Genomic DNA, 16,318 nt, shown 5'->3' with positions numbered 1-16,318 from the left:
CCCCAAAAAAAAACAACCCACACCACCTTCTTTGCCTTCCTTCCCAAATAATCTTTGTTTTCCTACAATGAAGAGATCGAGCTTCCCCCCCTCCTCAACAGCAACATCAGCCAGGTGTGACTAGGGACGCTGAAGCAACAGGCAGCCCTTGGGTAACACAGATCCTGGGCGAGATTGCCTGGGAACAGTATCAGGAAGGCAGTGAAAACAGTCAGGTACTGGACTGAGACTGCAAACAATACCAGGTTGAAAAAGAAAAAAAAAAGCTAATTTCTGGTGGATATTCAACTGTGGCACTTGCTGAAAGTTGGATGGTCCTGAGACAGAACATTATGGGTTGCCTCCTGAAAACAACGCTTCTAAACTTTTAATCATGATCATTTCTGTTAGGATCTGTATGTGCGGGTATGCATATATATATATCCACCTATCTATTATTTTAAAAAAGGAAAAAATATTGTCATTTATTACAGTTCATCTTAGTATATCTGGGACTGTACTTTGAGGAGCACAGCTATCCATGTCCTTTCCCCCAAAACAAGAAGGACAACTTCCACATGTATATGCAATAAAACTGTATTTTTGTGTGGTTTTGCCTTTTTTTTTTTTAATACAGACATTTGTACACTTTCTTACAAAACTGCAGGTAACTACAACTTTTCTTAAATCATTTTTGGTCGGCAAGTACTGTAAAATCTTTGTGTGCAATTATCATGTATTTACAGAGCCTCATGTTAGTGATTTTCAATGATTATTACAATAATGTCACACACTCTCAACATAAGACATGGCTTAAGATAAATATATTAGTAAATAAATATTCTGAGAACATATTTCCATAAATGAAATGTGCTGCTATACAGATACAGAATATATACAAGATGTTTTCTAGCTTTTAAAACATTTTAAAAAATGGTAATGAAGGAGAAAGAGCCCTTTGACCATATTACAAATCTTTACAGCAAATTTTATACAAAACAATTTTAAGTGCTATAAGATAACTTTAATTAAAAACATTTTAAATAGTGCCTCATGAGCCAAACACAATGACAACTGTTTATGTAAGTAGCGGAAAGGCATTTTGTTATAAAAATCATGTGTCACGGCCAGCTAGCCTGTAAGTCTGTATGGACATACAGGTAGCAGGGAATTAACTAAATGTTGAATATAAAACCAAACACAGAAACTAGGTGTAGATACCTCTGTCATAAGGCCACAGAGACTGTTGTACTGGCCAAGATTTCCACAACATGTGAATGAGACCAGTACATCCAGGAACACCATGAGCCAGAATATTCCAATTTCTTTTTTTATAACCACATTTTACCACAACATGCTGTGTAGTTATAGAGTATGATGCATCTTAGGTGGCCTTAGACAGTGTCTCACAAAACACCAAGTAAAATAACCAAGGCAGTAGACCATAGCTTCTACAATGCATTTCTTTTGAGTGGAGGAAGGAGAAAGGTAAAACTTAAAAAAACAACCAAACAAAAAACCCAAACCTTTAGAGTTTATTCTCCCAACACATACCATTTACTTCAGTCATTCAGAGAATGACAGAAAATGTGTTTATTGGACTTCTTCTTTTAATCTTATACCCAGATATTGCCTTGTATTAATTCTCTGAACAGCTGGATTTTGGTGTTTTTTCATTTAAAAAGATTTAATGTGAATTCCTTTAAATAGAATTATTTTTTCCTAACTTATTGAGTACAGAAAGTAAAAGTAAACAGATGAATGTATTCATTATCTCTTAGATGTTTGCTTCTTTTAAAATATTTCATTTGGGACTACAAAGCGAACAAGTTAACTTTGCTGGTTCTCACAATTAGCCCAGTGCTGTCAAGGACATTACTTTGGCAGAAAACGTAACATGAAGAGTACACCTCTTTTTCGTGTCTTTGAAGTATCTCCAAAGCGTACTGAACTTTGGACAAATCTTTTCAGAAGACTGGCACTGCGGGCATTAAATAATTCGTTTCCCTTTAGGAGAATTCCTGCCGTGAATACACCAGACAGGATAACTGTGTCCTCAGGCACATGCAGCATGACAGGCAATTTAAACCATGCTATGGTAGCCTCTTACTCAGAAGCCACTGTTTCCACAGGAAACAATTGCTATCAGAAGTGACGACATGTGTTATCTCATGATAACAAACATCCCCACTAGTACAAGAACAAGAACAAAAGTATGTGCCCAGGCTAATGGGGTACAGAGAGCACTCTGTACCCAAGACAGAAATGAAGCACAACTGGCTGGGCCCAAGAAACCTTTAAAACAGATCCATCTATGGAAGCTACATCAACCACAGCAAAGAAAACAATGATTAAACCAAGTCCCTCACTTTCCCACATGCACAGAAGATGACAAGCACTGCTTCCCTTAGGCATGCCCACAGTCTAAAAGGAAACAAGCCACCTTCTGTACCTGTTTCCAAAACAAGCCAGCCAAGCTGCAGGCACCCTGCAAGCTCTGTTTTCCTGCATACACCAGCATTCTTCACAGACGTAACAGGGGCTACAGGTGCCTGAAAAACTTCTTATGGAAGGCAAGGTTCATCACTTACAAAGGTATTACCCTTTCTAAGCACTTTCTTCTAGCATCTGTTTGAGGGAGAGGTCCCCATTATTCTTCACCAGTCAGAAGATACAATTAGGTCCATGGTTGAGCAGGAAGTGAGGATGAGAACATTCTGAGCTACCTGTTTCCCCACCCCCAATCTGTTAAAACTAAACATAATGGCAGGAGACCTCTCCTAGCCAAATCATCAGAGCAGCATGAAAGGGGGAGGAGGGGAGAGGAGAAAGGAGACAGTCCAATGCTTCACCTCCCTCAAAATCGCTCATATAACTTGCTGGCTACTAGGATTAGTCGGTATCTGAGCATCCATTCAGCAGCTCTATCCCTCTGGACTACTATATTTCAAGGTGCTATCTGGTTTCTAAGGCAGGTGTAGCCCTGAGCTTATCAAAGGCTGGACTCCTTTAAGTAGGAGATAACAGCATCTACACATAGCCTGGCTTATTTAACACACCGTGTTACCTCTCAGCAAGAGCTGACACGGTCACTTCTAAAAAGAAAATATAAATAACACTTTGTCATTAATATAGAAATGGCACTAGAGCTCAGAAATGCTCCACGCCATGTCCCATGTGGGCTTTGCACACAAATGGAGGCCTGAAGGCTTCAAGCAAGAGGGACAAAGGAGACAATCAAGCTGTTGTGGACACAGAGGAAGAGGAAGTCGGGGAGGGACTTCTCCACATTACCACTTTTGTGTGTTTGTCAAAGCTTAAAAAAAAATTAAGTCCATGAGAATTTGGAGTCTCTGATAAGCTCCACTTCTCCATCCGGGATCATCTGGACAGGTCTAGTCACCAATTTGGCTTCTCTCCAAGGGATGAGATCCAGCACCTGAAGGATAAAGAAAACTAAGGAACATTGCATCTAGAATATTGCATCCAGTTTTGGGGCCACCAGAACAAGACACTGACTGACGGGAGCAAGTTGAGCAGAGAGCCAAGATGCTGTGAGAAAAGGCTGAGGGACTGGGGTTTGTTCAGCCTCAGCAGAAGAGAAGGCTTCGAGGGTACCCCCTAGCAGCTTTGCAATACCTGTGAGGTTGGCACAATGATGGAGCCAGGGTCTTCACAGTGATGCACTTTGGACAAGAGGTAAGGAGCTTAAGTTGAAACATGAGATATTCAGACTGGATTAAGGAAAATCTTTTCACCATGCTGTCACTCAAGCACGGGAACAAGGGCCCAGAGAGGGAGTGCTCTCTGCGTCCCTGGAGGTTGTCATGGCCTGATGGGATAAACGTGGTCTAATCTGACAAACTGAGTAACTTGGTCTGATCTCAGAGCTGGCTCTGCTTTGAGCAGGAGATTGGACCAGATGATGGGCCTGAGGTCCCTTCCAACCTAAGGCATCCTACGATTCTATGAACACCCTTAAAAACACCCCTGGCAAGGCAGGTAAGGAATACCCCCTTCATTCTGCGAGTGGTTCTTTTTTCGCTTTGTGTACGTCCACAGCAGAGACTTTTCCACATATTCTTCTACAGCAATTTCAAGTTTTTAAGTAATTTTTTTTATCCTTCAGCTTATCTGACCCCTCCCAGAGCTGTTCCCTTGCCTACTCAGGAAGCTTGCCACAGCTGCCGTGACTGGCGCAGTGTCCCTGGCTGTGGCAGCTCTAATGGGTCCTGGTCCTAGCAGCCACTTTTTCCCCTCCCCACAAAGGATGAGTATGAAAGCTCTTTTAGGGTCAGACAGTAAACTATCAGCTTCTGTTCCACTAGCTATGACCAGACAAGCACAGGTAACAAGATAATAACATTTTTGGGCAAAGGATTAGTCAATAACTTGCTCTTATGCAAAGGATGGCAGTAACCTTTATGGCTGCTAGGAAGCTGGCAGGATTTCATATGCTACGACAGAAAGGTAGCGAGTCATCAGAAAAAGCAGACTTATTACCTGTGGCCTTTGTGGTCGTCACCAGCTTCTGGGAGTTCAGAGTGGGACTGGGAAAGAGAATTCCGGCTTCCTCCTCCTGAGAGTAGTTCTGCCGCAGGAATGATGTTGCCTCGTAGCACACCTCCCTCTCGTCCTGTACCTCTCCTATACCTTGGCAGTGCAGATAAGTATCTAACTCTGATGTTCCATCCCAGGAACTACAGCTGCCTGTGTGAGTGCCTTGGCACTCTGTAGGTAGGATCAGCTCACAGTCTCTGTCTTCAGGAATTATGGGAATGCGTTGACCCAGATCACATACACCCTTACAGCAGCTTGGCAAGGTGTCATCAGGAAGTGTGTACTGGATATTCACTGCATAGTCTTCTGTATAGCAGCTGCCACCTCCACCGCCATCTCCCTGCTTCTCTTCATAGAAGCAGCAGGGCAGCCCCTCATATTTTACCCCATCTGTCCTATGCAAGTGGTCTGAGTTAATACTGTACAAGCCTGGGGTGTTCCCTGACTGTGGTTCTATTCCTGGGCCACATGTCCCCCACAGCGGAGAGCTAAGGAAGAGTGCACTACAGTCAGCCGTCCCACTGCTCAGCTCCAGGGTCGAGTGCTGGAGTTCAAAGCAGCATGCGCATGCTTGCTCCATAAGCGGCCCTGCTATCTCCGGATTCTTCCAGTTCCTTTTAACATCCAAGGCAGCACCAGGAGTGGGCTCATGTCCTCCCTCTGAGGTAGTGCCATTTGGATCCCTGTGCTCTAGTGAGGAATTACTACTGTAGTTCATATCCATGCTGCAATTAGACAGTTGGTCCCCTGAGGAAGAAGCTGGCACAGGCCGGCAGTCAGCACCCACCAGACTGTGACCGTGAGCTGGAAGCTCGTCCTGGTGGGGGCCCTCCAAGAGAACAATTGCACCCCTGTTTGCACCACCAACCTCACCCACTTGGCAAGGGCTCTTACTGCGGTAAACGTATGGGTCATAGTCACTGCTCAAAGAGCTACGAAAGGTGGAGCAGCTCCCATAAACCCCTTGGTTGCTGACCTCAGTGCAGTCAACCATGGAATCACTAGAGGAGCAGTGGCACTGACCAGAACTGCTGCTGCTGCTGTCACTCCCAGGGCAGTCAGCCAAATATCCACTGCACACTGAACGATGACCATGATAGCAGCTAAAGCTGGAGGTACTGCCACTCTCCAAGCGGGATGAGGGTACTACATGTACCACAGGAGGGAAAAGCATGCTGCTACCAGGCTGAAAGGCACGGGAGGGACCCTTTGAGGAAATGCCAGCTGGAAGCTGTCCATCTTGCTCAGGGTAACTAAGGCCTTGGAAGTAGTAGTGCTGATACATGGTCTCGTATTGGGAAAAGCACGCTGCTTTGGAAAAGTTGCGTCCACCAAACTTGGGTCTCCGGAAGTTGTGAGCTGGAGAGTAAGCCCTATGTTCCAGGCTACAGTGATGCGTGTTTAAAGCATGGTCCAAACGAATAGGCTGATAACTTCGGATATAGGCTGGGGACGGGGCTTGGTAGAGGCTCTGTTCACCATGTCGCTCAACTGTAAGTACTGTGATAGGGTTTCCGTGAGGGTCCATACTTGTCCGAGTGGGATATGCTGTTATCTGGTTTGCTCTGTGCACTCGGCCTGGGTAATGGACAGGAAGAATCACCCTCTGCTGCCGGCTGCGTGCTGGGTTGATGGACTCCAGACAGACTGGACCTGCGTTTCCCTTCTTCTGTTCTGAATGAGAGAAATAAGAGCAGAGAAGTAGAAGTAGGAGGGAATAACAAGAAAGAAGGATATTTTGTTCTGAATTTTGTTACATGACGCACACAACAGAGTTTAAAAAAAAAAAGCACCAACTTTTTACACAGAAGGAAAAGTAACAAAACAAACAAAATAAGTCAAGAGCATCTGTCTGGAAGCCTTTGAAACACTCAATTGTATTTGCTTAAAAAGGGAAAGAAGTGAAGTAATTTCAGATACTCTTCTCATATATGCACAACGTTCTGCTTACACAGTATTCCTGATCTTGCAGGTTAAGAGCAAGGCTGGCAGTCATTGTTCGAGTTTTCACTTTATACATTATTTTACATAAATGTGTATTAACAGAAAACTTTTTCAAGACAGAGGCAACAGAAGGGGCAGAGGACAAGTAAGAGAAACCACATCCCACGTTACACCACCTTGGAAAAATAAAACACAATACATTGTCTTTTCTTTATAATTACCAAGAGAAAACATGCTCATCTATTCTATTTGTCCTCCTTGCATTCAGAAGTGAGCCACAGTGCCCTCTGCTGCGCATCGCACCCAGAATGAGGTAAAACCAGAAATGTGACCTGTTATTCCAGGGAATGCAGTCATTTTCAAATAACTTAGCCCTAAGTGTATTTCTAGGGTTGCCTTACAATAAAGGCTATGAGCTCTAGGGAGATTTACAAACAGGCATCACTTCTGGTTCATCTTGTAAGCTGTTAAGTCCAAAATGGATGACAGAACAGAGCATCTGTACTGCAGCACTTACCTATGATATTATGGCGGCAGTGAGGGCAGGTATGATGCTGCAGTAGCCAAGGATCCACACATTTCTTGTGAAATCGGTGGGTGCAGGGAATAACCCGCAGTTCCTACAGGAACAGACGAAGGAACATGAAAAAGTACTCCTTCTTAATGAGTGAATCTTTCACAGCTTATTCCTAGTTTTTTCAATCTAGTTACTAAACAGATCAACTCCCAGTCTCAAAGTGGTAAGAAGGGAAGAAGTGTCATCTGTTCCAGCACAGCCAAAAGCACAACAGCTAGTGACCAGCTGTCCCTAAAAGAATAGTCTGCAGACACGTTAGAACTCCATGCAGATATACTACATTTCTTTAGGGCACTTTTTGCTGTGTGTTCCTATGACCTGACACCTTGAAGGAACTCATCGTTAAAGTTTTCCTCAATATATTAAATGAACTTTAAAAAAAAATGTATCAATGGAGTCCATTTAATGATGCATCTTCCTACAACTATTAGCAATGGAAAACATTCAGGGAAAAGCAAAACCAACACAGCATATATGATACTTTTTCCCTTGCCCAGCACTCTCATCCTTCAGCTATTATCTGTTTACAGGATTTCCTGAGCCTGCTGGATATCTATCAGTTCAGAAACCCGCAAGAGATCTTTCTTCCAAGTACTGCTCAAGTCTTCCCATAAGCTCAGGTTTTGAATTTGTAAAATGCTTTGGCACCACTACCTGCTGGTGGAGAAACACCACATTTTGATTCAGACTGGGTCCCAGCAGTTTCATTTAATTGCACCCAATCTTGCATTGGAAAAAAATGAACATCTGATTCTTGTTCATGTTCTACATTCACAATTTTGTACTCCCTCTGCCCCTAAGTAATCTAGGACTGAACAGTCCAAGTCCACTCAGTCATTTTTTTGTACAGAAACCATTCCAAACCCTCTGATCACTTTGTGACTGCCCTTTCCTGAAGCACCTTCACTTCCAACATATCTTTTGTGAAATGAGATCAGAAGTGCACACACTACTCAATGTGAGAGTATGACTGAACTTACACAGTGGTGTAATTATGTTTTCTGTTCAAGTCCTCTAGATGTCCCTGTCTCACTTCTAGAATCTGATTTGCCTTTCTGACTGCTTTAAAGCACTGATCTGCTTTCACAAAGCTATCTAAAAAAGCTGCAAGATCTTGCTCCTTGTTCACCTCACAACTCATCACTAATACATGTGAAGCTCTTCCCCTTGTGTATCACTTCATGCTGAAGTCCATGCATTAAGTTCCTGTCCCATCAGTTCTGTACAGCCCTTCTGATGTTCTTGTCTGCCTTCATCCTTGCTACTGAATAATTTCCCATCAGCTAACTTCATTAACTTTCTGTTTGTAGCTTGTAGCACTCAAATACTGCAGCTGGTATTTTCAATTGCCTTAAAATGATGAACCTCAAAATAAAATATGTTCAAATAATTTTTTATATGGAAGTTTAAAGCTGTGATTACTGACTGCCTCTATTCTAAGGAGCTTGCTTTCTATTTCATCCTTTCATTGCTTCCTCTGGGTAGAACCATGTCACAGAAGGCAAGCACTGACATGCATGCAGCAATGGTAACGGAGTTCCTGAACCTTTTTGGCATCTCCTCCTCTGGTTTTCCAGCAGTACTGTGTACCTGACATTTTAAAGACAAGGTGCCAGCAAAGCTCAAGAAGCAAAACACAAAATGTATCCCTTATGTCCAACAGAGCTTGCATGCACCATCAGCCTAGCACACAATTTGTTAAAAATACCCAGAGAACTAAATGCTGAGGTAACCCCCCTGACTTCTTTACAAGTTCTTCTTCCAAAAAGCAACTTGATGGAGGTAGCAACTTGCAGAATTATATCCCTCACCTCTCACTTTGTAGTACGGGAAAAGCCCTTGAGATTTCTTTGGGAGCTGCAGAATGCAGTTGAAGCTGAGTTGGCTACTCCATGCAATCAGTCTGGCAAGCGGCACAACCTCAGTACACAATGTACCCAACAGCCAGTCGTGTATCACAGTGCTAAATAAACCAGCTACATTCTCAGCCCATGTTGAAGAAACCATTTATCTTTTACCTCCCCATCAATGTACTTCTCCAAGCAGATGGCACAGTCAGAGGTGGAGCTGCTACTGAGTGTGTCCAGTGCTCCACAGCTACCTTCTCGGTGTCCCTTACTTTTGGACTTAAACTTCCTGGTCTCCATTTTTTCCAGTGCTTGCACTGCAAGTCTGTTCATGGAATTCTACAACAGAAGAAAGGAAAAAAAAGAAAGGGAAACGGAAAAAACAATAAAAAGGGCAATGCTGCTGCATATGGGACTATAGCGTAATAGCAGAGAAACACCACCATATCAAATTAATGTATCTTACCAAATCACGTCAGGCCCAGACTAATGTATAATTTCATAAATTAAGCAGAGAGAAGGCTAATTAGAATTTAGATCAGAAGCCTCATGAAAAGAATGTAGGCCACATGCAGTAGTAAGAATGATAAGCTGAACTGAAACAGGGTGAAGGTGCTGACAACTGGGATACACTGCAACTGCTCAATTGACAGGCAGCCACTATTCAAGGCAACATATAAGACCTGGCCAGGAACTTTTTTTGAACTGTCAATATTGACTGTAATGCCCCATTATGTTGTTACCACCATATTACCAGAAGCGATACTTGAAAGAGGGATTAAAATTAAATGTTACTGAATTAGTTGTATCATTTCCCCCTCCCCCCAAATTTAATCAATAGTAGTAGTTTGGGAAGGCAGTGTGTTCTTGTCATCTTACTGTAGAATATATCATCCCCCTTCTTAACAGTGTTTGTTCTGCTGTTGGCCAATAACATTTTTGGATTCCCACTCAGTATGTCCAAAGCAAGAGTCCTAAGCATCTACAGAGCTTTGCATTCCTTTTACATGTATATACGGGACAGTTTATAACTACAAACTTCAGAGTCCATTAGCTTCCATTTGATTTCCCTTTCATATCTGACAGGACAAACTCAAAAGTATCTCACCTAGAATTTCTCCTAATCAATCTTTTTACCTTGCAAACCTCTCCCATTAAGAATCAATAGATGTTATTCTATTGAAAAGAGTTACAATTTATTTTCAGTCCTGATATTCTCTCCACCATACAGCAACAAGAGCTTGGACTTCTTCAGAAGTACACCACTGCTACTGATAATCAACCTCTGAACAATCAGAAAAGTTCTTCCTTCCCAATGGCTAAATGGACTGCTTCTGTACTCTTTTCATTTCAGGATTTAACTGAATGAACATCACAGATCTCCTTTAAAGACATTTCCAAATTTTTCCAAAGGCCTACATCCATGGATAAAACCCTTTCCACAAAGCTGGCTACTGTAAGTCAGTGTCCAACATTTCCAAAAGTAGCAAGCAAGTTCTAGGAGAAAGTAAGAGAAGCTAACTTTCAGCATTCAGTGAATATCCCATTACTGCTCTTACCTGACTACGTCGCTGTTTCAGTTTGATCTTGACAAGAAGAATGAGGCAAACAAGAGACACAACCACAAAGAAGGCCAGGAAAATTCCCATATCAAAATACTCGGTAGGTTGCTTAAAAGTTAAAACAAAAACATTATTTTTCCTTTCTTTCGATCATACTCATATCTATTGTTCCTTTCTCTACTTTCTCAGTGGTCACTGTCAAACGTACACAGTCATAATGGCAGAAGTCAAAGTACACCCTGTTCTGTTCATTGACTAGGATTCGATGAGACAAAACTTCACTGCAAGTGAATGACATACATAGAATGCCAATCACAAGATGTCAGATTTACCAGGTCTCTGAACCGATCCCCCAAACCCCAGGTTTTTTAACTGAGTGAATCACAGTAACATGAATTTTCACGATTTATTGGTTTGCTTGTATACTCAAGTTGAGTGAAAATCAACATCTGAATTTTCAGCGAATGGCCCATTTTTCAAATACATTTTTTAACAGAAGAATTCTATAAAAATACAACAAAACCAAAGTAGTAACTGGGACATGGAGGACCTCTAAGTTTGTTTTTCTTCTGTAAACTAAGTGTAGAGAGTGTTCAAAACAACTCTAGAAAAACTATTTTGTATTACAGTTACAAATATTAGATATCAAATAATTAATCCATGTTTAATAAACCACACAGAATTATCAATTAACACAGGGCAGACTACCTTACAAATCTGAACTACCAGGAGTGTGCAATAATTAAGTTATTGAATTAAGAAAAAGGAAAACTTCTATTATATAAAATTTTTAGCCATTTATATATTCAAAAGAATCCTCATGAAAGACAGCAGATGTCACATGGTGGATTCTATACTTACATCAAGTGTAGCGGCTTGGCCACAGTGCAGTTGCTCAATTTATTTGAGTCAACGGAATTTCACATGTATTAACGCTCGTAGGGAGCACCAAAACATTTTCACACCCAGTGCAGCTGGCAAGCACTGCATGAAGTAACAGTAGTGTAATATCGAGATGAAGTTTCTTAAAGTCTCACCCGTGGGGGGCGATGCTGAATCCTTGCTCGTGCTACTTTCTGCTTGTTAACTATGTTCATTAGCTTGACAGCATCAGCACCCTTCACATACACCACTGGTCTCTTCAGAGGGTCCTCTGAGCCCTGGTTCAGCTAGAACAACAAAAAAAAAATCTACTCAAAAGGCACATTTCAGGAAAACTACCTCTCTTTTGGACCACGGAGAGAAGAGTAAAGGAATATGAATGTGGAATTGATTCAAGCAGCAATTGTTCTCTTCTAGCACAGACCTTAAGCATTCCATGGAGTTAAACCTGAATTAAACTTTTGACTTATGGTGGGGTTTTTTTATTGACCAAAACTAAGACAAAGGATAAGCAAATGTTATTTCTGAACAGCAGCTTTAACTTAATCGCATTATGTGCCAGTGCATATATTAATACTGTAGTAAGTTAAACCTCATAATGAATAAGAATAAAAATCTGCACAAAAAAATTGGCCTTGACACATTTCTGAACCTTTTGTTATTTCAACATTATAGTTACATTATTCACATACAAATTTCTTCATCTTTCTGAACAGTCTCATGTCAGAGTCCTGTCTTTCAGGCTCTTTGTACCTACCCAATTTATTGAAGTCTGTAATTTCTGCTGTTTAACTCAGCAAACTCATTCAGTTATTTGGGTTCTAGCAATCACTAGAGCTATTGATTGTAGGACAGGCGCCTCAAAGACCAAAGTATCTGAGTAGATAGCCTAAGTCACCTGAAACTTCCCTCCAGGTCCAGTTAAGTTTTTTTGAAAGGCCAAATCATAGAATCAGAAAATAATGTGGATGGGAAGGCACCCCATGAGTACAACCTCCTGGTCAAGGCAGCATCAACCATGATATCAGACCAGTCTGCTCAGGGCTTTATCCAGTCAGATGTTGAAAACCTTCAAGTTTGGAGACTGCATAACTTCTCTGGCCAACAAATCCAGAAAAACAATCTGCTAAACTATATACCAGAGAGGTGAATAACAAAGACAAGAGAATTGTTCTGTTACAAAATGGCACCAACATGATAAATTCATATAGCTTACTCTGACCCACAAGAAAAATGCTAATTGATAGGCTCGTTGATACAAAACAAGTAAGGCACTGACAAACAGATGGAAATAGCACAGGGGAAAGGAAGGAGATGATGGGAGTGTGAGCAAATTGAACAAGAGTAGCGTATGGCAGAGATGCTGTATCTATATTGTTGATATCTACCTGTTATTTCTGGCTAAAACATGTAGAAATTACCAACTGACTGGTCTATCATCCTGCTCACAAAGTGCTCTACTTAAATCTGTCCAGATGATGGTGATAGAGTTCATTGATACTTTAAAACATTCATCCTAATATTTGACTGGGTTTCTGAGAACACTGATCAAACTATTTATAAGACAGATGTCTTTTGAAGAGCTAAAAACTAGCTGAAGTACTTGAATCCAACCCAGGAATCCTATGTGTCTACAAGGTTTGCTGGCCTAAGGCCAAATGCAATCACTGTCCGTACGTTCCCAGACACATATTCTCTCTCCAGCTTTCTTGTCTAAGAAAGAATTCATCTGATTCCTCAGTAGCTTTTGCATACTGTTAGACTCTTGCTAAACATGATGCTCTGGGTGGTGTTACTCTTCTTCAAACTATGCAAAAGCAAAACTAAGAAACAAATCAGACTTCAAAGAGCATTTCTAAAAGTAAGTTTCATTCTTAGTCTACTGCAGAAGACACTCAGATCAATAGGAATAAAACCCACAAAATGTGTATGTAAAGCCCTTTCACTTGGCAGCAATTCTGCTACCAAATTGGCCGAGGACAATTCTTCTCCTGGTCCGGCCTGCTTCCTACTTCTGTTCATTGACTGGCAGGAAGGATTGCCTTTTGTAATACTCCACTCCTCCCTTTCAAAGCACTCTCCCTTAGTTGGTTCTATTGCTTGGTAACAAGGATACCTGGGAAAGATTCCTAAACAGCTCCCCTTGGTGTCTTAGGATACTTCAATTTGAACCAAAGATAATCCAGATTAACTCATGTCAGTTTTTCCTCCACTGTTATCCATCTGTCATTGTTTTCCACAATTCTGTTCTGAGTGCCAAAATGGTATTTATTTTAAAGACAAATTAATTAGTATCCCCTGATGTCAAGGGTTCTGAAGACTTAGGCTGAGAATAAAAGTGCGTGAAACACAAGTGTTCGGAGCAGCATGAGAAGGGAGCCAATGAAGGAACTCTTGCATTCAGAGTATGAAAGCTAGGTCTGGTCATTCCTCTCCTGTTTGTGAGTGTTTGCACAAGCTGCTGCTCTGGCCTCTAACAGAGCCTACTTTGTCAGCTACTGCACTAAGCCACTAACCTCCTTCCATTTTATTCGTACACCCAAAATATTCAATCATCCACTAGACTAGTTTTCCAGCTATTGGGGACAGTTACACCCAGCTTATTATCAAGAATCAAGGAAGGACAGTTCTTGCTGGTAGAGGGAAGAGAGCAAGAGGCTTCGCAAGTTCAGAGCAGAGTGGCTGAGAGTAACTGGAAGCTGTAATACAGAGAAAAAAATTTGAAAAAGACAGATTACATCTTTGTGCAGATAATTTTTCTGTGTATAAAAGGGGAAAAAATATCTCTAAGAATGTTTGCAAGATCAAGGCTGTAGCCTTGATGTACATGCACAGCACAGTTCTCAAAGCATCCATTGCACAGGGTCTGCATTCCTTTGTCCAACAGATGCTCATTTCAGAATTAAAGCCAGCTTTTTTAATGTAAACATTGAGGGTCTCTCTTTTCCCCAAGAAATTCAGGCTGCACTTAAAAACATTCAGCTTCATTTGTTTCTGCTGTAGCAGAAACAGCAGTTTTGTTTCAAGCCAGAATAAAACTAAACCAAATGCTGACTATTTTGTGCTTGTTATGTTTCTTCTCTCTACTCAAATAATTCAGAATCAGATGGAAGGATCTTGTCAAAGGATTTCACAGAGCTATTACCTCACCCACTTCAAATGAAAAGATGGAAGTTTTACTGAGACCCCCAAAAAATAAAAACCCTGCTTGTCCACAAAATAACATAGGCCAGAAATCACCAGCTGCGAACACAAAAGAAATGTTTGTAAGTTTTTTAAGAATCTTGCTTAGAACCAGTTTGGAAGGCATTTTGCAACCTCAAAAATAGCAGCTGCTCAACAATACTATCAATCACATGCTGGGTAAGGTCAAACATCCTGGGGTTTGTACACAGAGCTTGGCAAAGAAAACCTCCTTCACTAGATAATGAGCCACAAAAATTTTGCCTTCATCCTTTCTCAAAACCTCAGTCCCAAACCTGGATTCTGGATTCCAGTACAGGCTAGAAAAATATAACTCCCCAAACTTTTCTCTTTCTACCACATTCTCACCACCTCCATTGCTTCTTGCCTGACAGAAGATGAGCAGGAAAACCACAGCACCACATTACCCAGGGTCAGTAGCCGCATGTCTTAAGGCAGGTGTGCTCCGAGACCTGTATGCTCTCAAGTCTTACCTCAGCAACCCTAAAAGAACCCAACAGAGGCTGTAATAAAACTAGGCTCCCTTCTTCATACCTGATCAATGGCATCTGGGTTTTCAGAAACATCAAAGATGACCGCTGTGGCTCCTCGCTGTACTGCTCGTTTTGCCTGCAATAAGAAAGACAAGTATCCTCAGTCCCACCCCAAAAGATGACTTCTTACCTCAAAAATTACTCCCTCTCCTCATCTCCAGGTAGCAAACTTAACATTTTGTGTTTCTGTGTAGTTAAAACAAATGACAGAGTAATTACAAACACAGGAGTTCCTGAACCAGCATGGAATATAGTTAAACTTCACTATAGCTTCTACAATCTCTCTGCCCCTTCCTTCTCAAACTCCCCTTTCAACAACCTTTTAAAGGAATTCAAATGTGATTTGGACCCTCTAAAGACTCAAATATAAGATTTTTTTTTTAATTAAATCATGTTCTTTTTTTCCATGTTACTTGGAAGTGCCATTAAAAACAATTTTCCTCCATGATTTGGGGTGGAGACACAAGCTCACTAGTGTAGAAAATAAAGGCGGACCAGGTTCTTTACACCTTTTCAGTGTCGTTCTCACAGTCATGACAAACTCCAGCACATCACAGTCCTTGCAAAAAGTGCCTCAGAGAATACTCTCTCTGACCATTAGAGGTCAGAACTGTTGCATACATTTCTTACGCAGATAAGATCAGACCTATTTAAGTGCACTGCTTTTCATCAGATACGCAGTCCAAACCTGGAGTTACCAACAGCACAGAGGAGGTATTAGAACATATTAAAATCCTCTGGGACAGAGAAAACAGCATTTTAACCACTGAGGCTAAGACAGGGTATTTTACCAGTTTCTGCCACTGTGCCTCTGTATGCTCTGTTCAAATGTTGCTCAATGGCTCCTCAGAGCAAACGTTCCCAGTAACTTTTCAAAGCTGTTACTGCATTTGTTGGATGCAGAATGCAAGTAAGTATTTCTCCAAGTGATGACAGCTATTGTCATCACAGTACTAAACAAGAGGACACTGGCTCTTCATAGAGACTAGCAGAACCTGAACTTAAATTGAGATATAAGAGAAACATATGAAAGTGATAAACTATGAAATATCACTCAGTGTTTTCCAAGAAGAACGTTGGCGAGTACAGAGATGTTAGTGTGAACACCTACAGGTCACTTTCTTTGCTTTATTCTTATATTTAGCTTTTATTTTGAATCAATCAGGCCCACAAGACAGCACATGTGGGAAACCAACTCCCAAATGGAGTCTCTTTCTCAGCCCAGCAGGT

General features: G+C 41.4%; 1 protein-coding gene across 1 annotated transcript; it reads right to left on the bottom strand.

The window, feature by feature from the left end:
* Window positions 1–3,374: 3,374 nt before the first annotated feature.
* On the bottom strand, window positions 3,375–15,187 carry ZNRF3 (zinc and ring finger 3; the record flags this gene model as incomplete). The annotated part of the gene is made up of 7 exons (XM_009700611.1): window positions 3,375–3,418; window positions 4,483–6,213; window positions 7,001–7,103; window positions 9,079–9,246; window positions 10,467–10,577; window positions 11,507–11,638; window positions 15,090–15,187. Coding segments are annotated over 7 exons (2,387 nt in total), but the record flags the coding sequence as incomplete, so codon positions are not given.
* Between the last annotated feature and the right edge of the window lie 1,131 nt (window positions 15,188–16,318).

Source organism: Cariama cristata, unplaced genomic scaffold, assembly GCF_000690535.1.
Source record: "Cariama cristata isolate BGI_N322 unplaced genomic scaffold, ASM69053v1 scaffold42545, whole genome shotgun sequence".
NCBI classification, from domain to species: domain Eukaryota; kingdom Metazoa; phylum Chordata; class Aves; order Cariamiformes; family Cariamidae; genus Cariama; species Cariama cristata.
This window is presented reverse-complemented; position numbering and strand designations above follow the sequence as displayed.